This window comes from Trichomycterus rosablanca, chromosome 19 (assembly GCF_030014385.1).
Source record: "Trichomycterus rosablanca isolate fTriRos1 chromosome 19, fTriRos1.hap1, whole genome shotgun sequence".
Classification (NCBI taxonomy): Eukaryota; Metazoa; Chordata; class Actinopteri; order Siluriformes; family Trichomycteridae; genus Trichomycterus; species Trichomycterus rosablanca.
In genome coordinates, this window is record NC_086006.1 from 18,966,689 (window position 1) to 18,989,497 (window position 22,809).

A 22,809-nucleotide genomic window follows, 5' to 3' on the forward strand; every position below is an offset into this window, starting at 1 on the left:
AAAAGATTATAAAAATGTCCTTTGCAGAAATGTATGAAACTATTATCGTCAAGATATAGTTCCTTTACATATACTGGCACATCTGAGAAAACAAACCCTGCATCATGACACACATTTATGAAACCAATAAACGTAGAATGTCAGCTTTCTCTATCATGTAAAGTTCTAAAAATCTTAGTTTTTTGTCCATCTAAGGTAGAAAAGACACCATGAAGCACAATCAACAATCCCTGAAAAGTAAAATGTACTCCTGTGTCACGTAAACAACTTAAACTTCCATGAGTTCTAGTAAAACTTACTACCTTTTAGTTCTACCTGAAACAGGACTAGTCGGCTCAGAGCGACAGCGGCACCTGCTGGACAAAAACTTTAAATGCTCTCTGAGGACACGAAACAACAACTAAACCTCACAATCTTGTTTCCTCCTGATCTGTGAGGCTATTCGGTGCTATGTTGTAGCAGCTATTCAGCCAGCATGACTTTGGAGAGAGTTATTCACAGGCGAAGTAGTCCTTCAATGGGGCAAACAGATGCCGGATGACTGGCACACTCCACGAACGACCCAGCAGTTTCTGCCTGGCACCACGACCCATGTTGGACACGTCGGTGTAGTGGACAGGGAACCCAAAGATTCTAGAAGATAAAAGAGTTGTTGATATGTTAATGCAATATGATGCAAATTTAGACACATTTGGTGCTAAGTTCTAGACTTCTTCAGGTGCTCAGGTGTAGCATCTGTACATTTCAGTACCCCAATACTGCTGGGATCCAGGGTTTAAATCCCCAGTGGTACTATTGACGGTTGGGCGTTCACATACAGACATATTTCATGGGGGAGGGGGAGTGAGTATGGGGGAGACATGACCAAAGCCTGTGATGGACTGGTGTCCTACAGTCTGCATTACAGCCACTGATTCTGGGGAAACCAGAAACCTGTAACCCTGACCAGAATAAAGAGGTGGTAACAATAGCTGTCACATTAACCACTGATTCATATTCGGCTTCTGGGAATTCTGATTTGATCTCAGCGGTAGTGGGCTAGCAAAATCTACCGCTGCGATAACCAAATGCCTCTCAAATAAAGTAAATAAGTTAAGAATACCGGTAAGTTAAGGAGCATGGACTAAAGCTTAAATAATACCAGATGATAATGAAATACCCCCGAAAATAGAGCTGAAGAGCAAGGCACATGAACATTTTATTTTTCGTTATGTTTACCCCTACTTTTTCCCCAAATTTGGTCAATGTGCCCCCAGCACATCAATAAACCTTGGGCACTCATGATCTCATGTCCTTCCTTGGACCATTTTGGACCACCCTAAAAGAACTGGCGTTTCATCTAGTTATTAAAATATATAGCTGTATTCACCTGATATGTCAGTGGTTATGACGCTGTGGCTGCACAAAACAGTAGTCAATTTATGCAGCACTATGCAGTTTTTGAATCCATAAATATGGTCCCTACCTCTCGAGTTCTGTGCACCACAGGATGTCCTCTTTGCCGTTCATAATGACTGGAAAGTGCTGGTCTTTACCCTGCTTGATGGAGTTGGAGCGAGTTGTGATGGTACGCACCTTGCCAAACTGAGACAAAGTGATACAGAGTTATGAATAGCATGGCAAAATAAATCGTTTACCAATAAATAACAAGATTTAGAAATTGAATATGTCCAACAGTATGTTCTATATGGCATTTAAGGTCAATGTAAAGTAAGTTTAGTATGATATACTGGAGGATGCTGAAAGAGTAGTGTTACCTTGGCAACACGGCCATGGTCCAGGCAGTCCTGTAGCTCTAGCTTGTCCATCCCAGAAGCATAGCGAGGCCTGCAACAAAGAAGTTTACATTATTATTACTATGTGACATGATTATTACAACCACCCTGTTCAGCTTTGTTTTGTGTCTTTAATAAACATGAAAAATATCAAGGTAGGGTTTTTCTGGATTTTCCCCTTTATCTTCCAATCTAGTCATTTCCAGTTCCTTATTGTGATTCCGCTGCTGCTTGCACAACCCCGATCTGATCGAGGAGAGCCAGATCACAGCGTTCAATCTGCGGCTGCTTCTTATTTATATTGCATACAAAGACCCACCATGTGACCCCTTCCTCCAGTCATGCAGGTGCCCGGACCAGTTCTGGAGATTACATATGGAAGCAACCGACCTTCCTCTGTGTGCGAGACTCTGTCTCAAATACGAAAATAATCGTCCGTGTTTTGACACCCCCCCCCCCCCCCCCCCCCCCTCCCCGCATCCACAGAATTGTTTGGGAGTTTTCCAAACTCTTATCTAAATAGTGTTTTTAGCTGTTTTCGACTTCGACATCTTGGACATTTTGACTAACCGATTGCTAACTGAATTGCCGTAGGATTGCTAGTGTAACAGACTTTTCTGTGGTGTAGTGTGCTGACAATGTATGATGTATGTGTTTACGTATTAGGTTAATTTTTCCCCTTTAGAGATTCCATAATCAATAAAAAAAAGTGTACTATACACGTTATCATCTCTGTGTAGTCTGTGCTGCGCCCCAAAAGAACAAGCCAGTAAAGTATTATGCTCCCGATAGTATGCTCCTGTCTATGTACAGTTTATTTCTTACTTTATAAACTCAGCAAACTCTAAAGACGCTCGGTTACACTAGGACCACCTCATAGTGCAAATTAACTAGTAAACTAGAGGCACTTCAGTGCTACGTGGATTTCACAGTTTGCAGAATGACTTTACAGTGAATTTCGTCATATATGTAAGACTTTTCTATGATTCTTGTTTCTATTTGATCTACAAGCACACAGAAAAAACACAGAGCAGCTTTGTTTCTAGTACCTATTCATTCCAGGCAGGTTTCCCCAGAAATACCGTGCTCTGTGAGCAGCTGACACTTCAATGGCGTCTATCATTACGGGATTACACTGAAACACAGAGACAAGCAAATGTTAACATTTTAAATCCACAACAGTGGAAGTTAAACTGTAAAAGTGAAATCTGAAGAAATGTTTTTACCAAGTCAGTTAATACAGCAAAAACATCAACCTAAACAGGGCACACGTTTTATAAAGCTGGTTAACTTTCAAGAGGAAAACAAACCTCAAGGAAGCGCGAAATGTCCCGCTTGTCATTGACACCCATCGCAACCACATTCTCGAACATCCAGAAGAAGGGTCGGTTTTCTTCCTCTTTTGGCTTTGCTTCGCTTAGCAGACGATAGAACTCGAAAAACAGACGCCCGGTTCCCTCTGTACATGAAAGAAAGAGCAGAGCTTATTAATTTAAGGAATTTTTAACAGTTTATTTAAGGTCAGTGAGTGAACGTGGCCTTGCTGGTCATATCTAGCATTGGCAAACTGAGTTTTTCTCTTTTAAAAGGACGACGATAATAAATGACTACTGAATGTAAAAGTCATAACACATTAGCATTTGCATTATTATACGTAGTATTTAATACAAAGACTAAAGTTACCACTTAAACCCCAAATAAAAACAACCTACCTTGCTGTTTTACCTACTAGTTACTGCCTATTTTGTAAAGAATTACATTAATAACAATTTAGTCAATGTTTTCATTACTGTTGTTTGCATGTCCAAGTTAATATCATTGAATGGATGAATGCTTTTGGCTGCTTCCATTAGGGGTCGCCAGCGCCACAGTTTTTACTCCAAATTGTGCAATTGTAGCCTAGTGGTTAAGGTACTGGACTAGTGAGCAGAAGGTTCCTGGTTCAAACCCCACCACTGCCAGGTTGCCACTGTTGGGCCCTTGAGCAAGGCCCTTAACCCTCAATTGCTTAGACTGTAAGTCGCTTTGGATGAAAGCGTCTGCTAAATGCCGAAAATGTAAATGTAATGTAAATGTCCGAGCTTGGATACGGCACTAAAGGGGCATGGTCTTTGAATTCCAGGAATTACTTTGTTTAGTAAACTAGTTTATTTATTATATATAAATTTTTTTCTATTTATTTATGCATTTGCTCCCAGTTTAGCTTAGTCAATTTGTCTTCCGGTGCTGTGAATCCCCGATTGCGTTCGAGTAGGGTATATTGCAGGACCCCCACTTTACGCCGTGCTTCGGTGGATTCGCACAAAAGGCTCATCCACTTTCTGCACAGGCACCTCAGGTCTGTTATCCAGGGTTCTTACACAGCGTTTGAAGACTCCACCCAGATGGCCATATTTGGCTGCTGTAGGCACTGCCAATTGTGCCTGCTAGATGGCGTCCAGGGGTGTTCAGTTTAGGGAAGGCCATTCAAACTGGTGTGTTCAGAATCTCGGCGCTAGTGTGCTAGTGGAATATCCCGCTGCGCCACCTGGGTATGTAATCAATTTACATGCCCAAGTGTAATCAATGCCCAGTTCCACTAGTAAACACTGGACGCAAGGCAGGGTGCCATTCCACCATCACAGGGCTTCGGCCATCCCCCAAACTCGGAGCCAATCATGTCTGTGTACATAGCAACGCTGAGGTTTTAACTCAGCCACGCATCTCAGTGGTGGTGGGCTAGCTTAATTACAAGCATACAATTCTGTAAGATACAAGTTTATACTGTAGCATTTCTATTTTCCTTCACTTGTTGACTAGAGCAACTCCAGCAGGGCAAATAAATCACACAAATGAACTCACTAAAGCAGTGGCATCCTACGAAATCAACATGTTAAACACACTGAGCTCTTTACTTATACTGGAAAAACACTATATGGACAAAAGTAATGATTAAATTAATGTGTTTCAGTCATTACAATTGCTAACAGGTGTAATAAATCAATTATACTGTATAAAGGAAATTATATGCTTCCAATTTTGCATCAACAATTTAGGGAACTGTTTCAGTGTGACTGTCCCATGCACAAAGCAAAGTCTATAAAGACTCGGTTTAAAGAAACTCCAGTGGCCTGCACCTCAACCCTAGTGAACAACTTTGGAATGAACTGAAACATGAATTAAGGCTTTCTTGACCAACATCAGTGCAGGGCTATACAGATGCTCTTTTGACTGAATGGGCACAAATTCCCACAGACATTCTCCAAAGTCTTGTGAGAAGCCTTCCCAGAAGAGTGGCTGTTAGTGGTGTGCGATACTGCAAAATTTGGTATCGATCCGATACCAAGTAAATACAGGGCCAGTTTTGCCGATATCAATCCGATACCGATACTTTTTAATAATTAAGGTAGATGCATCATTAAATTGCTTAATCTGAATGAATTTTCATGACCTTTAGGTGTATTATTGTAATACCTATTTTTATTAGGTAGTAACTGCTTTCAGAAGGGTTGTAGATAAATTCAGTTGTTCAAAGCAGTCAGATTTTTTGTTTCTGGTGCTTTACTTTCTCACAACATTACCATCAGGGCGTATTCCCACCAAGCGGCTAACTCATAGTTGTGTTTGCTGCGTGAATGCATTTGTAAATTTTTAATAGTGACCGAATACTTGTTTATTTAAAATAAACATTGCTATTCTGTTTACATTTGTAAGCACAAACACAAAATAAAAGAGCTCTCATTCACCAAAACACGGAATAAGAGCCTCACTACATGATCCGATTCATGTGCGCAGGCTGCGCAAAGTGCGTAAGGTGCATCCGTACTTCACCTATGTATAGTTTACACTATTATTTCCATAAAATTTCCCAAATTTCTGTATCTGCAAAGCAAAGTATTCAGAAACTTACAATCTTCCAATGCCTACCAATGTACTGATGTCTGTTAGGATTATAACAACGTAACAGTGTGACTGTACCACAGGCAGAGCAGGAGGGGAGGAGCAAGTTGTGCATGTAAGATGTGAGAGGAGCGAGTCTGTACAGACATGGTCTTTACTTTCTGGCGAAATGGGAGAAACGTGCTGAATGTAGCTGAGAAAGAGTAAAACTAAAGTATTGATCCCATCACACTAGTATCGATCTGATACCAATACCAACGTTGGTATCGATAATATCGATATTTGGATCGATCCGCCCACCTGTTGTTGGCTGTTGTTATAGCTGAAAAGATTGCATAGATGTCACTCCATTTGTTTTTTAAATGGAATGTCCAATAAACACCCTCATATAGTATATTTTTCTATTAAGATGGCATAGGCTTATACCTAATTTTATGTACAGTACATGTTAGCTATGATTTGGCTGAAAGAAAGAGTTAGAAAACGTGTCCACATATTTTTGGTCATGCATTGTTAAAAAAAAAGAGAGAGAGACATTAATTATGGTCTCACCATACAGACCCTTCCTGGCTGGGTTCACTATTGAGAGATCATTGCACGGGCTTCCACCAATGACCAGGTCAAACGGGCCCCACTCAGCAATCTGTAGAGAAAAACAGCACCACCTAGTGTTAGCAACCAGATTACATTTCCAGTCCTCTACACCTCGCACTTGAAACTTCAGCTTGGGGTGTCTGCTAAACTGCTCCTGACAATACTAGAAGGTATTAAATACGTTATTCTTAATAAGGGTAAAAGCAAAGACGAATCAAACCTCCTCTCAAGGTCACTGTTATCTAAAAGCTTCATTTTAAAGATGAAGTCAAGCAGCGACAAGCCAGCGAATGACAGGAAATTTCATGTCGGGGCGTTTCGATCACACGTTTGTGTCAGTACAGGTCACTGGGGCATGGATGAAACAGTTCAAATGCCTGATAATAGTGTCACGTGTGTACGAGAGGGTGTATGCAGCTGGATTCTATTCACCCTTTTTACGCTCACCCTTCAGCTCCAGAGCCTGGAGCTAAAAGGGTGGGGGCGAGCCTCCCCTCACCCCCCGGCTTTTCTCATCTCTGCCCTTTTCATTCCTCCCTACCTTCAGCACAATCCCGGCTCTGCAGGACTGACAATGGACCGAGCGAACGGATCAGCGAATGAATGAAAAGCTGAAGGGGCTGAGTGAATGGGTGAGGGAGTAAAGAGGGATTTGGGATGGTAGCGTGTGTGCGGGTTGGACGGCGGGCGAGAGAAAGAGGAAGGGAGACGCTGAAAGCCGAACGGGGAGGAAATGAAGAGGGGAGGAGGGACTACAAAAGACAGACTCCTCTCAGGTGGACTGATTGCTCTTATCAAGAGCTGTTGAGACATGCAGCTTATAACAGAGCAAATAATAGGTTTCGGCCAGGTGTGTGTGTGTGTGTGTGTGTGTGTTCTTGCAGATCTAACGTGCTAAGCTATTGTCTGCGAGCTGCAAGCGACTGAGACTGAAGCCAGCTGAGCAAGCACATAGCCGAAGGCGTCTGGACTTCTTGACTTACGTCTTTGCGGGTGATATTTCGAACATCGTTCACATATTGGATTTTTCCTTCATGTCGGACAACTCCCACGGATATGGAGTCCTCGCACACCTCTGAGGCGATGTACGCGTCGATCTTAAAACCCAAATCCTTCAGCACCAGATATCCTATAATACAGAGGCCAAGTACCAGATATTAAATGTTAGTGTTATTTTTAACAGATTACACTCACTCACTTTCTTAACCGCTTATTCAATCAGGGTCGTGGGAGGGTGCTGGAGCCTATCCCAGCTTTTCAATGGGCGCAAGGTACACAGTAACACCCTGGACAGGGCGCCAGTCCATCGCAGGGCAGACACACATACACTGATCAGCCATAACATTAAAACCACCTCCTTGTTTCTACATTCACTGTCCATTTTATCAGCTCCACTTACCATATAGAAGCACTTTGTAGTTCTACAATTACTGACTGTAGTCCATCTGTTTCTCTACATACTGTTTTAACCTGCTTTCACCCTGTTCTTTAATGGTCAGAGCAGAGCGATATTATTTAGATGGTGGATCATTCTCAGCACTGCAGTGACACTGACATGTGTTGTGCTGGTATAAGTGGATCAGACACAGCAGCGCTGCTGGAGTTTTTAAACACTGTGTCCACTTGCTGTCCACTCTATTACACACTCCTACCTAGTTGGTCCACCTCGTAGATGTAAAGTCAGAGACGATCGCTCATCTATTGATGCTGTTTGAGTTGGTCATCTTCTAGACCTTCATCAGTGGTCACAGGACGCTGCCCACGGGGCACTGTTGGCTGGATATTTTTGGTTGGTGGACTATTCTCCGTCCAGCAGTGACAGTGAGGTGTTTAAAAACTCCAGCAGCGCTGCTGTGTCTGATCCACTCATACCAGCACAACACACACTAACACACCACCAACAGGTCGAAGTCACTGCAATGCTGAGAATGACCCACCACCCGAATAATACCTGCTCTGTAGTGGCTGACCATTGAAGAACAGCATGAAAGGGGGCTAAAAAAGTATGTAGAGAAATAGATGGACTACAGTCAGTAATTGTAGAACTACAAAGTGCTTCTATATGGTAAGTGGAGCTGATAAAATGGACAGTGAGTGTAGAAACAAGGAGGTGGTCCTTGTTGCTGTGAGGCAACATTGCTACCCACCAAGCTACTGTGCCGCACTAACAGATTACAGTTTTGATAAAATGCTTCAAAATGTAGACAAAGCCTGACACTCGTACCTGTAGCAATGCCGTCGAACAACGAAAGGACTCTTATTGGACGCCTTTGCTCTGCTGGGACTGCTGGGTAGATTTTGGGGCTTTCCTAATAAAACAAAATGTTAGAAAGTTTACAAATGGATAACAGCAATATGAATATACAAGGGTTCTTCAAAAAGTTTCTGCACTTTTTTTAACTCTATTCATTAAGAATTTCAAAACAAATTATCTAATTTTTCTACATAGTCAAGTTATGATGCATTTTTCCCAGCATCGTACCAACTTTTTAAAGCATCAGCAAAAAAATGTTTTTGGTTGAGCACATAGCCACTGATGCACTGCTGCTTTCACATCATCATCACATGAAAATCTTCTTCTCCTTAAAGCTTCTTTGAGTGGTCCAAAAAGGTGGAAATCAGATGGTGCTAAATCCGGACTATAAGATCTTACTCAGTCTCTCAGACACGACCGATTACTACTACTCCCGCCCTCACTGTTTCCAACCAAAATATAAAAGTGCGGAAACTTTTTGAAGATCCCTCGTATTAAAAAACACACCAATTAATAGTAATAAGAAAATCTGGACTAAGGGGGCATTTTTCCCTTTACGTTGGGCATACATAGAGACGCTGTGCCTTCTGTGAATCATCCACCACTCATGCAGACTCAGCCAGCCCTTTCCCCTCAGACATAGCCAAGAAGACATAGCCTCAGACTTAAGCATACGAAAGACCCATCCGAAAACTCTAAACTGGATGCATGGGGCAGTTACAGCCAACTAGAGAGTTCCAGGGAACCAGAGCTGGAAGGGACAGGGTGGATAAGGACTCAGCCCAGAGCTGAGTCCCAGGTCTGTTTTTAAAGTGTTGACTCCAGATGTAGCAAGGAATGTTTAATAAGATGCAGGTAATTCCTTGATCTTAATATTTTCGGTCAGCCAAATGCCCTCCTTCAGACATGACTAATTGTGTTTCTACAGCGCCCAACCAGGAGTTACTCACACAAACCAGACCCTATGTGGTAGTAGGAGAGTAGCAAAATAACTTTTGAACTTTTTAATGTATTTAGCCATATCCAATACAGCCAAAATATAAGTGAACAGATACAGTAGGCCTATAGGCTATAAATAAATCAGTGGTCCCCAACCACCAGGCCGCGGAGCCTGGCTGCTAGAAAAGCAGTTTTCACTGCTTCTATTTTGAGTGTTATTGTCTTATTGTCACCCCTAGGTGGGAGCAGCGTCTCGCTGCAGAGTTTGTGAGCAATATTATTAAATCCTCCCTTCCCCGCTGGTTGCTGAAATTATGTCTTATATGAAACCAGTCCATGGTGCAAAAAAGGTTGGGAAACGCTGCTATAAATAACACTGCAGGTCTTTTTTTTAATCAATGTATAGGAATTGTGACTAGACACTCACAAAATCCTGTCCTTTGTCATTGACGAAAAAATCCTGCAGTTTCAAACTCCAGTCGTGACGTCTCTTGAGCACACCGTACTGCTGCAACGGTTGGCACATATAACACAGCCACGGGTCCAAGTCCCGGGCACTATTCGACGCTCCTGGACCGACCAGCAGATCCAAACAGTCCACGCAGAAACACCTGAGAAGTGAAAGCAAAGGACAGAAGAATATATTAGTTACATGTGATCAGTGATCGGGTGCCTGGGTGTCATGTTTTGCCACAACTTTATCCTGGTTAGGGTTGCTACAGATCCGGTTCAGCCAGGAAACACTAGGCGCAGTGCAGGAATACCCTGGACAGGACACAGATTCATAGCCAATAGTATCTGTGCCTGGCTGATAGCACCGTTATTAATTAAGGTGGGCTATCATAATATAGAACTATTAGCTGCTTTGCTATTGTGCTTTGAATTTGTTCTAGCATCTTGTTACTGGGAAATGTATGTTCTAGAATGATTAACACTACACCTTGAGACAAAACCACTGGCTACATCTGGATACACAAGCTAAATAGGCAAGCGAGTATAAAAAGAAAGAAAAACTGTACATACACAACCTATCAGGAGCATAACACTTTACTGGCTTGTTCTTTTGAAGTGCAGCACAGACTACAGCGAGATGATCACGTGTGTAGAGAAGCACACTTTTCCATTGATTATGGACTCAATATGTCAACACATCAAACATTTTCAGCACACTACACCACAGAAAATTGTGTTACACTAACTTAATTCTCGTATGATTGCTAGGACCGCCTCATATTGCATATTGTGCCTCATATTTCAAACGCTTCACAAAGAAAAAATGTTACATCGCTTAACACTAACCTAAATTTTTGAATTTTTTACGGGAAACGGCTCATTTCATGACATTTCATGACACAATTTTCACGGCCGTGAATTAGGTAGGGCCTTAGCTATCACCTATTACCATCTCCTGTTTCAGTATCATGACTGGCCAGTCAGTGACCTTAGAGTGGATTCAGTTTTCTTAAGGGTTCTTAAGGCCTAAATGGCAATTCAAACCAGGACTGAGTGTCCCTGTGCTGTCTTACCTGCAGCAGTTGGCGTTGCCACACAGCAGCACCTCTCGGCCTCCACAGCACACCGTGCAATACGACTGGTAGCCGTCGTCATCGTACATGTAGGAGATCTCTAAATAGACATCCTACGACACACAAAATTAACCTTGACTGACTGTGTTTGCACCCAAACAGGTATTAAAAATATCAGACAGTGAAGTAACTGTGCAGGAAGTCATAAAACAAATGAATAAAATAATGCCCAGGGCTGTTTTTACTTCCAGGATGATTCCATTTTTTATACATATAAAGTGAGCACAATAAGAATCTAATACTTTATTTCACCCTTTAATAAGACATGAGATCTGTTTATAAGTGTATAAGTGTTCTGATTGAATGACAAGTGATTATTTACTACATGACTTCTTGTTTGTGCTTGTCTAAGCGCAGTGAATTAAATAGAGATAAATAAAGTACGTCGGATAAAGTGTTTACCTTGCATGCTTGGCACAGGCCTCCTTCAAACAGTGGGTGAAAGGTTGCTGCTCTCGTCTTCCCGCAAGACAGGCAGAACTCTGAACGAAATGGGCACATTAGTTTCAAGTATTAAGATAAGCAGGTGACTAGAAGCTACACATGTGTCTCGTTTTGTAGTGGCATACCTTCTATTCTTCTGTGATTCTTCAAGACTTCATTAACCATTTGTTCTGAAATGGAAAAACAAGACGAGTAAATATAAAACACTAGTGACAGATTAAGCATTCACCTGCATTAGTAACCCTGACGTTTTCTCCACTGCTTAGTATAGGCGTCTCTCTAGAATCCTTTCCCTACCCTGTTTTCCAACCTGTGTGGTCATCTATCTGAGTCTCCTCTTTTACATTACATATACACCGATCAGGTATAACATTATGACCACTTTCCTAATATTGTGTTGGTCCCCCTTTTGCTGCCCCATACGCAACAAACTGTGATGCACTGTGTATTCTGACACCTTTCTATCAAACCAGCATCAACGTCTTCAGCAATTTGAGCTACAGTAGCTCGTCTGTTGGATCGGATCACACGGGCCAGCTTTCGCTCCCCACGTGCATCAATGAGCCTTGGCTGCCCGTGACCCTGTCGCCGGTTTACCACTGTTCCTTCCTTGGACCACTTTTGATAAATACTGACCACTGCAGACCAGGAACACCCCACAAGAGCTGCAGTTTTGGAGATGTCCTGACCCAGTCGTCTAGCCATCACAATTTGCCCCTGTCAAACTCGCTCAAATCCTTACGCTTGAAAATTTTTCCTGCTTCTAACACATCAACTTTGAGGATAAAATGTTCACTTGCTGCCTAATATATCCCACCCACTAACAGGTGCTGTGATGAAGAGATTATCAATGTTATTCACTTCACCTGCCAGTGGTCAAAATGTTATGCCTGGTCGGTGTATATGTGTTGTAAAGTGAGGCTTAGCAATTCACTGCTTCTTACCCTGCTGTGCATGCAACATCACAGAGAAGCTGAACACTCTTGGAGGAGAGTGCTTAGCTAAACAGCTAAACCTGAATGTAAATACGGAAAGAGCTGGAAGATTATCACTCCCTTAAATAGATAATCATTTATGAAAGACTGGTCAGTCTGGTTTCCATGGAATAACTGGGCATAATGCAGTAACACTCCCCGGACAGGACGCCAATCCATTGCATGGCCAATGAAGATGTATAATCCATCACTGGAAGTATATGAGGGCAACAGAGTCTCAGCTTTACTGTGTACACATGGCTATTGGGTTCTGACCACAAGTATTAAAGCAGGTATTAATTAATCTAGCAATATCTGTACTAACAAATGCTGCAATAGTAAATGAAGTTTGATTATACAGCCAATCAGCAGAATTTCCCAGGTTCTCTTGTGTATTCCTAGCCCTGCATAAGTTCAAACCTCTGCTGTAGATGTCCTCAGTCGCCGCTTTAGCCTTGCACATAAGTCGGGGCCTCTTGGCGGATGGCGCGAATTCTGGTGGATTGGACTCCAGCAGCTGAGCCTGCAGTGTTGCGCTCTCTTGTACGACCGGGAACAAACAGCAATCACCTGCAAAAGACAAACCCGGCACTACGTAATGTAGAAATGCTCAAGTATCTTCACCGCACAATGCCCACACTTACACCTGTGCATGAGGGACATTGTGTGTTTAGTTTCCTGCCTATGTACAGTACGTGTTGCCAAGTCTCTTACACTTCCTCCAAGTCAGGTGACCCCAACCCCAGGTGACGCAGCAATCTAATGAGCTAATACAGTACTGCAGAGTATTCAAATTTGCAAATCTGAATCTCAGCAGAGCCAAGACCTGGCCAGACTACCACACAAACACAATTGGCTGTGTTGCGCAAGTGGCAAGGGGGGTCACATGGTGCATAGTGTGGCTCTGTGTGGAAACCCAAAACTTGCAGGTGTAATGCAGTAACACTGCCCGGGGCCAATCATGACAGCCAATCATGCCTGTATGTAGACACCCGATACCCGGCCGATAGTACCACTTGAATGGGATTCGAACCCTGCATCCCAGCAATAGTGTGCTAGCTTAATTTACAGCTGTACACACTGAGCACCCTGTTAATTTATGGCAAATTAAACTTTAAACACCCATTTTGTCCTAATGTGTCTGTGGACACAGATTGGACTTGTGCTTGGATTGGCCTTGTTCAGCAGATTCACTTGGGAACTGGAAATGACTAGATTGGGAGCAAAAGGAGAAAAAGCCAGAAAAATGGCACTGACTACAGCTTGATTTAGGTAGTCAGGTCAAGACTGTTGAAAGACATCTGATCTCATGTCTGTGTAGATGCCTGGCCAGCCGGTAGCACTATTGTGATTAATACTCAGATCTCAACGGAGATGGGCTTGCGTAATAGACCGCTGTGCCACCTGAGCAACTAAGATCATTTGTAAGGTGTTAATCATCTCCAAACCAATTCATAAAATCAAACTGTATGTATGTGTGTGTTTAAGTTTGGCATGTATAAACACTAAAAACTGTGGCTTCAAAGGGAGGATGGATAGACTTGTTACACAGAACATTTCACCCCTAGGTGTGTGACATTGTTATGATCTAATAAAGCACACCTTCAGAGAGTTGATATTTATGGTGACTAATACTCACTAGTGTTTCCTCTGGGTTTGAGGCCCTCTATTCCCTTGGGCAGGAAGCCACTGTGAGCCCAGTCCAGCATGGGCTTTATTTGGTCCTCTGAATTATCTGATTCGCACAGTGGAAACGTCTTCTCGGCACGTTCCCTGGCCATCTAAAGAAACAACATCAATAATAAAGCGTCGATTTTATTGTTATTTCATCTATATAGGAACACAAGCCTGACTTTTAGCAGTGTAAAGCATGTTTAAGTGGCGCTAGATGCTTATCCGGCTGACCAGTGTTAATCTTTCTTGCTTTATCCTGGAAACAAGGGGGCAAGGCAGAAATACTCTGGACAGGGTGACAATCCATCACACTAACCAATCATGTCATGGTCAACAGCACAGCTGAGATTCAAACTCGAGCACCATCATCTGCTGGGTTTCCCATTTCATTTTTTTTTATTTTTTTTATGTCATATTCAATAACCCGATTGCATTCCGCTTCTTCTCCACTGCTGCTGACCTCCACTGCAAATCTAGGAGAGCCGTGACTAACATACGTAGCCGACTGCTTCATTTCACCTGCACGAGGTGGGTTTACACTGACCAGGCATAACATGTATGTGTGACCACCTTTCTAATATTGTGTTGGTCCCCCTTTTGCTACCAAAACAGCCCTGCAACTGTGATGCACTGTGTATTCTGACACCTTTCTATCCTAACTTTGAGGATAAAATGTTCACTTGCTGCCTAATATATCCCACCCACTAACAGGTGCTGTGATAAGGGATAATCAGTGTAATTCACTTCACCTGTCAGTGGTCATATTGTTATGCCTGGTCGGTGTATATGGAGATCCGAATACATCCGTGCAAGGAGAATCGCACACTAACCCAGGCACCATCGATCAGCCAGCAGATGTCATCATTGCGGCATGTTCACTCGCTGACAAGCTTGTGGTTGCAGAGCTGGGATTCGAACTAAGAACTGTGGTTCTTTGTACAGGTGTTACAATCTGAGGTGAATGGCGTGATTCAGCAGTTGCTTCAATAAAAAAGCCCAACCTTTTATTCACATGATCTTTTTACCACAACTTCATTCAGCAGATCTTTCAGTTAATGATCAGTTCTGTTCCTAATAGGTGAGTATGAAATAACTCTAATAAAAATAAACACCTGAACTGATTGATGACTGACATCTCCTTACTTGTGAGTCATGTTAGGATGTATTGCTGGATAATAGCTGGTAGCATGACCAATCACAAAACAGCTCGTTTTAGTTTATACAGAATTATTGACCTAAAAGGTGCCATTACCTCAGTCAAATTATGGCACTAATTCACTAATTCACTTCAAAATAAGATAGCACAGAGTTAATCCTGCTTTAGGAAACACAATAAAACAATGAGTGGAAACAAATCATTCACGATATCAAGTGAAAGTCAGTCAGTTTCAGTAGAAAGAGCAATGCAGGGCGAGCAGACACGCCGGGCTCTGGTTCTCCAGCATGTCTGGACATGCGACCTTGTGCTGTTTGATAGAACGTCAGTACAGGAAGGTAATTAAGGGAACTATGGGGGAATTCCACAAAGCTTTCAGATTAGTGTTTACTTAGACTCTTATCTTTCAGTCTATGAAACGCACAAAGACGCATGAGCACACTCAGCTGGACAAACAGAATACAGATGTCATTTCTGTACACTTCTGGAATTTGAGACAGGAGATGGAGTGTGGAACGGTCCTACGCTGTATCCTATTTACCTCGGGGCTCGTCTTGTTCCCTTGTGTCCCACCTTTCGAAAACATGCAGAAAGTGAATTGGCTGCTCTGAACGCCCCTAGGTGTAAATAAGTAAGCGATTGCAAGAACAACAAAGAACCCTTGCTCGTCTATTTCCCATCCCCATACAGACACAGCTGAGATTGGAACTACGATCTCGGCCGTGGTGTGCTAGCACATTAAGCAGCGTCCACTTTTGTTCTGGGTGATGCCAGACCCACTGTGACAATAACCAGGATGAAGCAGTAAGTGAAAATAAATAAATAAGTGAATTCAATTGTTATTCGGCCGCTCCCTTATTATGGGGTCGCTATGGTAGATCTAGTTTTTACACTGGATGTCCCTTTTGATGGAATCCTCAAGTACACCTCCCATTAGCTAGGCTATTTCAGCAATATTCCTCACCTCGGACATATGCCAATCATGTCCGTGTAGACACCCGACCGATAAATGAATACGGAAAAAACCTCAATTTTACGGACAAAATCTGGAAAACCGAATGTCCCGTCCGATTGTTTCAAGTTCCAGAGAGAAGCGTATCAAGCAATGCCCCCCCTTTAGTCTGTTAAATAAAGGTTCCTCTGTAATACAGTGTTCCTAAAATGAGTGAAGCTCCAGACTCACGCAGTACCATTCGTTCATTCATCATCATCAACCGGTCAAGGTTACACCATGTCCAGTTCCACCGGGAAACACTGGGTGTAAGGCAGGAATACACTGGACAGGGCACCAATGGTAATACCCATCTCCCCTCTTGGACATAGCCAATCATGACTGTGCAATGCTGAGATTTTAAACCCGGATCTCGGCTAGCGTAATAGACTGCCGTGCCACCCGAGCGCCATCAAGCACTAATAAATAAAAAAATTAGCCTATTACCTATAGAATTAGTTATCAGTACTTATATGTTGGTCTGTACTCTCTGACTCGTTGCATGTGGCATCACGATGGCATCATATTAGGTTAAAGCTTTTTTCAAAATACGTTTTTACCTCACTTATCATTTACTCAGTGACTTGTACTGAGTAAACTCTTGTCTTTGGTCCCGTCCCCCTTAGTTTCTTTAGATTCACTGTATTGTTTTTCTTATCTGCACTGTGTATGTTGTATTGTGTTGCACTCGTGTTCTGTGTTGCATCCTGGTCCTGGAAGAACATGATTTCATTTCAATATGTACTTGTATGCAGCTGAAATGGCAATAAAGTCTCTCTTGAACTCTCGAGAAGGATGGTACTGTTCACAGAATAATACAGGTACATTACCCCCTGTTGTGTAATATTCAGCAAATCAGAATTCAACAATGAATGCAGTCTCACCTCCAGGGCTTGGAAAATGGCTCTGCGATAGGAAGCCAGCTTCGTGTAGGAGGACTGATTAAAAAACTTCGTAAAGGCTGTGATGGAATCCAGCTTATCAGCAGACACCTACGAGCAAACCACATCCCACACATCATTTATTCCAACAATCCACTGACCATCTTTGTATATGAAAAATCGGTGGCGGTGTTAAAATCAGACTCACCTCGGAGAACTTGCCATCGCCGAACCACTGGAGCCAGCGCATCCCGTGCGACGCCTGTCTCTTCCCCGTGGCTCTCCAAGTCACCACCATGCCGGGCCACCAGGAGAAGCCTTTAATTTTGCCCCACACCAGCTCCCCTATTCCGAAGCCCTTATTGTCCTACACAGAAGCAGAGAAGTATATTTGGTAATTGGAAATTACTAGATATACAGTATATACAGTGTATCACAAAAGTGAGTACACCCCTCACATTTCTGCAGATATTTAAGTATATCTTTTCATGGGACAACACTGACAAAATGACACTTTGACACAATGAAAAGTAGTCTGTGTGCAGCTTATATAACAGTGTAAATTTATTCTTCCCTCAAAATAATTCAATATACAGCCATTAATGTCTAAACCACCGGCAACAAAAGTGAGTACACCCCTTAGTGAAAGTTCCTGAAGTGTCAATATTTTGTGTGGCCACCATTATTTCCCAGAACTGCCTTAACTCTCCTGGGCATGGAGTTTACCAGAGCTTCACAGGTTGCCACTGGAATGCTTTTCCACTCCTCCATGACGACATCACGGAGCTGGCGGATATTCGAGACTTTGCGCTCCTCCACCTTCCGCTTGAGGATGCCCCAAAGATGTTCTATTGGGTTTAGGTCTGGAGACATGCTTGGCCAGTCCATCACCTTTACCCTCAGCCTCTTCAATAAAGCAGTGGTTGTCTTAGAGGTGTGTTTGGGGTCATTATCATGCTGGAACACTGCCCTGCAACCCAGTTTCCGGAGGGAGGGGATCATGCTCTGCTTCAGTATTTCACAGTACACATTGGAGTTCATGTGTCCCTCAATGAAATGTAACTCCCCAACACCTGCTGCACTCATGCAGCCCCAGACCATGGCATTCCCACCACCATGCTTGACTGTAGGCATGACACACTTATCTTTGTACTCCTCACCTGATTGCCGCCACACATGCTTGAGACCATCTGAACCAAACAAATTAATCTTGGTCTCATCAGACCATAGGACATGGTTCCAGTAATCCATGTCCTTTGTTGACATGTCTTCAGCAAACTGTTTGCGGGCTTTCTTGTGTAGAGACTTCAGAAGAGGCTTCCTTCTGGGGTGACAGCCATGCAGACCAATTTGATGTAGTGTGCGGCGTATGGTCTGAGCACTGACAGGCTGACCCCCCACCTTTTCAATCTCTGCAGCAATTCTGACAGCACTCCTGCGCCTATCTTTCAAAGACAGCAGTTGGATGTGACGCTGAGCACGTGCACTCAGCTTCTTTGGACGACCAACGCGAGGTCTGTTCTGAGTGGACCCTGCTCTTTTAAAACGCTGGATGATCTTGGCCACTGTGCTGCAGCTCAGTTTCAGGGTGTTGGCAATCGTCTTGTAGCCTTGGCCATCTTCATGTAGCGCAACAATTCGTCTTTTAAGATCCTCAGAGAGTTCTTTGCCATGAGATGCCATGTTGGAACTTTCAGTGACCAGTATGAGAGAGTGTGAGAGCTGTACTACTAAATTGAACACACCTGCTCCCTATGCACACCCGAGACCTAGTAACACTAGCGAGTCACATGACATTTTGGAGGGAAAATGACAAGCAGTGCTCAATTTGGATATTTAGGGGTGTAGTCTCTTAGGGGTGTACTCACTTTTGTTGCCGGTGGTTTAGACATTAATGGCTGTATATTGAGTTATTTTGAGGGAAGAATAAATTTACACTGTTATATAAGCTGCACACAGACTACTTTTCATTGTGTCAAAGTGTCATTTTGTCAGTGTTGTCCCATGAAAAGATATACTTAAATATCTGCAGAAATGTGAGGGGTGTACTCACTTTTGTGATACACTGTACATGCTATATGGACGAAAGTATTGGGACACACCTCTTCATCAATTAACTCAGGTGTTTTATTCAGTCGTCTAGCCATGCAGCCTGCCTTTACAAACATTTGTGAATGAATGATTCATTGTAAAGAGCTCCTTGAAGTTGAGCGTGGTACTGTAATAAGATGCCACCGTTGCCACTGACAAGAACAAGTCAGTTCTTGTAATTTCTTCCTTCTTAGATATTCCCTGATCAACTGTGAGTGGTGTTACTGAAAAGCTGAAGTCTTTAGGTCGCAGACCCCATAAAGATAGAGCAGGCCAGGCTCTCTCAACCAGCATCGAATGTTCTTTTGGATGAAAGGGCACTAATCCCAAATTCACACTCCAAATTCTTTTAGAAAGCCTTCCCAGAAGAGTGGAAGCTGTTATGGCTGGAAAGAGGAAATCGACGCCATATTAAGGCCTATGGAATATTTAGAATGGAAATGGGATCTCATAAAGGCCCCTGTAGTTGTACTGTGTAGGTGTCCCAATAATTTCATCCATATAGTGTATAATAAATATCATTCATACAGTCCTAGTGAGTTGCCTTGCTGCCTACTGCCTACCTGGGCAGCTGCCTAAGTAGAGAGTATTCTAATAAGACATCAAACTCATTAGACAGTGATTCTGGCGATTACGTCACCGCAGTTTTTGCTTACTAAGCTAACACAGTTAGCCTCAGGCCATTCAAACCAATGGGCTGAGGCGGCACAACCCGCTAGCATGCCAGGTAATATCTCCATGCACTTGTGCACCTGTATACAAATTAAAAATCAATGAGAATGTATTTACATTTGACAAGAACTTCGTTGCTTCACATTCGTCCACCATATTCGTCATTTTTTGTGAGAAAAGCTGTGCCGCACTGAATGCTGGGATTGCCTTCACCGTTAAGAAAGCATCCTCGTTATTCAGGCAGTTTATCGCCTCGAAATAAGGCATCTCATAAGGCATTTGAACCAGCAACCTTCTGATTACCGTATTTGAGGCATCTAAATTTCAGACAGCCTTCTTTAGGGGTCGTGTAGAATGACATAAAATGCATCTATGTAGAGAGCTCACTAGGTTTTCAGACAGACCCATAGAATGTTAACTGTCCAAAACATTAGACACCCAAGTCTGACCATCAAAAAGGTTTAAAAGTAAGAGCCAAAACACACACACACACACACACACACACACACACACAAACAAGTCTGTTGGCTGTAATACTCACTATCAGGTTCTTAGGCGCCTCTAAAAGCAATATCAGTACTGTTTGTTTAGGGCTTTATGGATTGGGTTTCCATTGAGTAGACCCAAACAAGCCTCCAGTGACAATGAGCAATGTAAAGCGTCCAATGGAATGGTGTAAAGCAGTGGTCCCCATCACGGACCGGTTTCATATAAGATATAATTTCCCAAACCGGCAGGGGCGGGAGGATTTAAAATATATTTATACGACGAGCGTAATAAAAAACACGAAGTGTATAACAATACTAACCAGTGAGAGAAACCGCCCTGTAATAAATGACCCACCGGTACCTCGCTGGTTGCAGACCACTGGTGTAAAGCAACAGTAAGAAAGACATCTGTAGAATGTGATGCCCTGCAAGTTACTGCTCAGACGTTCACAGTTTAAAGATTAATGAGCTTGGTTCACATCAAAGCCTATAATGTTATTGTCTCTAAAGCAAATGGGAAATGATTCATTTAGCATTGGGCCATGTGCGTGTGGTTGAACCGGTGCGCGCAAACATCTCCGGACAATAGCGACTTCATAAAAACATTTAACTCATAATAACACTATTGAAAAACTAACGGTCTCTTTGTGTGAGATGTCAATGCCCTCTGTACACTCTACCTGATGGGCTTTGTAACTCATAACCCTAGGGCTAGACTGTGAGACAAAGGCGTCTGTCTGCACAGTTAAAAGAAAGGGAGTTTCTTGTTACTGTTTTTTAGGGGCAGGTGGTCAAACACTAAGTTGTGGAGACAAGAAAGGGACAAGACAAGACAAGCGGGCAGGTAGATGGTTGCAGCAGGCTTGTGTGTGTGTGTGCGCGTGTGTGGGTGCATACATTGTATTCCGGTTGGTTGGCTGTGTCGGTAGTGGAGGTGGACGTGGAGTCTTTGGAGTCTTGTTCCATCAGCTCTAGCCGGGGGCCTTCGGGAAAACTGGCGACCTACAGACACAATCGAGAATCGAGAGCAAAACAGTTAAGAGAAAAATGCTGTAAAACCACTCATCCCTACTTAAAAGTGTCTATATATACCAAAAATAGGGGTTAGTAGCAACAGAGCTGCTTTTAAAAGCAACCCCCATATGGGCGAATTGTCTGGAATTCAATTTCAAAGCAACACATAGAAAGCGACAGTGCAAAGATTAAAATCAGCTAATGAAAACGAGGTGGAACTATGAGTTGGCAAACAAGAAATATACAGACGTAAAAAAAATGGGTGCTTTTTAAGGAATGTGAGTAGAAACAATCAATCAGTTGCTGTGAAGTTCGCCTGTGACAACTAGGTTCTCGGAAAAAGGTGATAAAATGGCAATGAATGAGCAAAACTCCCACCAGTGTGGATCCATATAAAACGGGCCAACACTGACTGAGTTCCCAAAAATAAAGAGTACTGGCATTTGTACTAGAGGAAAACAGGACCGGATCGAACCCAGCATCTTTCCTACAGAGGAAGAAACTGTGATAAACAAAAATAATTCTGACACGTCAGTCATCTGCACCTCCATGCCCCCTTTGCTGGCCATAAGTAGCCTGAATATGGATGGATATGATTCTGTGAATCATTCCTCCCTCCCAATCTCCTCTGCAATAGGCTTGTTATTTTTACATAATGAGATATAGCATGGGACGGCACGGTGGGTAGCACTGTCGCCTCACAGCAAGAACGTCCTGGGTTCGATCTGTGCAGAGTTTGCATGTTCTCTCCAGGTTTCCTCCGGGAGCTCTGGTTTCCTCCCACAGTCCAAAAACATGCAGTCAGGTTAATTGGAGACACCGAATTGCCCTATAGGTGAATGGGGGTGTGTATGTGTATGTATGTGTGTCTGCCTTGCAATGGACTAGCACGGGGTGTTACTGTGTGCCTTGAACCCATTGAAAAGCTGGGATAGGCTCTAGCACAGCACCCCCCCCACCCCCCCAATTGGATAAGCGGTTAAGAAAGTGAGATATAGCGTTCAACTATACCGCCCATTAACAAGAGCAAACATACAAAGTTAGCTAGCACACCAGCACCGAGATTCAAAACTCGGCATTGCCACCGGTCAGCTGGGCGCCATCTAGCAGGCATAATTGGCAGTGCCTGCAGGGAGGGATGACCAGAACATGTGGGAGGGGTCTTTGAACGCTGTGTAAGGACCCTGATTGGCGGATATAGGCACCTATGCAGATGTGGAAAAGGGTTTTGTTAAGGGCTGCAGGCGGGTCAGAGGAGGCGTAAGCAACAATATACCCTCAACTGCAAATAATCAGGGATATACTGTATATATATATAGCAATATCATTGTCATGATTTTTACAAATGTCACCTTTACAATTACGAGGGATCTTCAAAAAGTTTCCGCACCTTTATA

At 43.0% G+C, this 22,809-nt stretch overlaps 1 protein-coding gene across 1 annotated transcript in view; it reads right to left on the reverse strand.

Moving 5' to 3' along the window:
* Window positions 1-491: 491 nt before the first annotated feature.
* Window positions 492-22,809, reverse strand: part of dnmt3bb.1 (DNA (cytosine-5-)-methyltransferase 3 beta, duplicate b.1) — a 41,523-nt gene continuing 19,205 nt past the window's right edge. The window contains exons 5-21 of the mRNA XM_063016178.1: window positions 21,296-21,400; window positions 17,356-17,514; window positions 17,151-17,258; window positions 14,085-14,226; window positions 12,866-13,015; window positions 11,597-11,641; window positions 11,430-11,509; window positions 10,968-11,080; window positions 9,869-10,052; window positions 8,473-8,557; window positions 7,232-7,377; window positions 6,207-6,297; window positions 3,086-3,234; window positions 2,825-2,910; window positions 1,758-1,827; window positions 1,466-1,584; window positions 492-633 (exon numbers count right to left, since the gene is read on the reverse strand). Coding sequence (XP_062872248.1) covers window positions 492-633; window positions 1,466-1,584; window positions 1,758-1,827; window positions 2,825-2,910; window positions 3,086-3,234; window positions 6,207-6,297; window positions 7,232-7,377; window positions 8,473-8,557; window positions 9,869-10,052; window positions 10,968-11,080; window positions 11,430-11,509; window positions 11,597-11,641; window positions 12,866-13,015; window positions 14,085-14,226; window positions 17,151-17,258; window positions 17,356-17,514; window positions 21,296-21,400 — 1,974 coding nt within the window. The remainder of the gene's footprint in view (window positions 634-1,465; window positions 1,585-1,757; window positions 1,828-2,824; window positions 2,911-3,085; window positions 3,235-6,206; window positions 6,298-7,231; window positions 7,378-8,472; window positions 8,558-9,868; window positions 10,053-10,967; window positions 11,081-11,429; window positions 11,510-11,596; window positions 11,642-12,865; window positions 13,016-14,084; window positions 14,227-17,150; window positions 17,259-17,355; window positions 17,515-21,295; window positions 21,401-22,809) is intronic.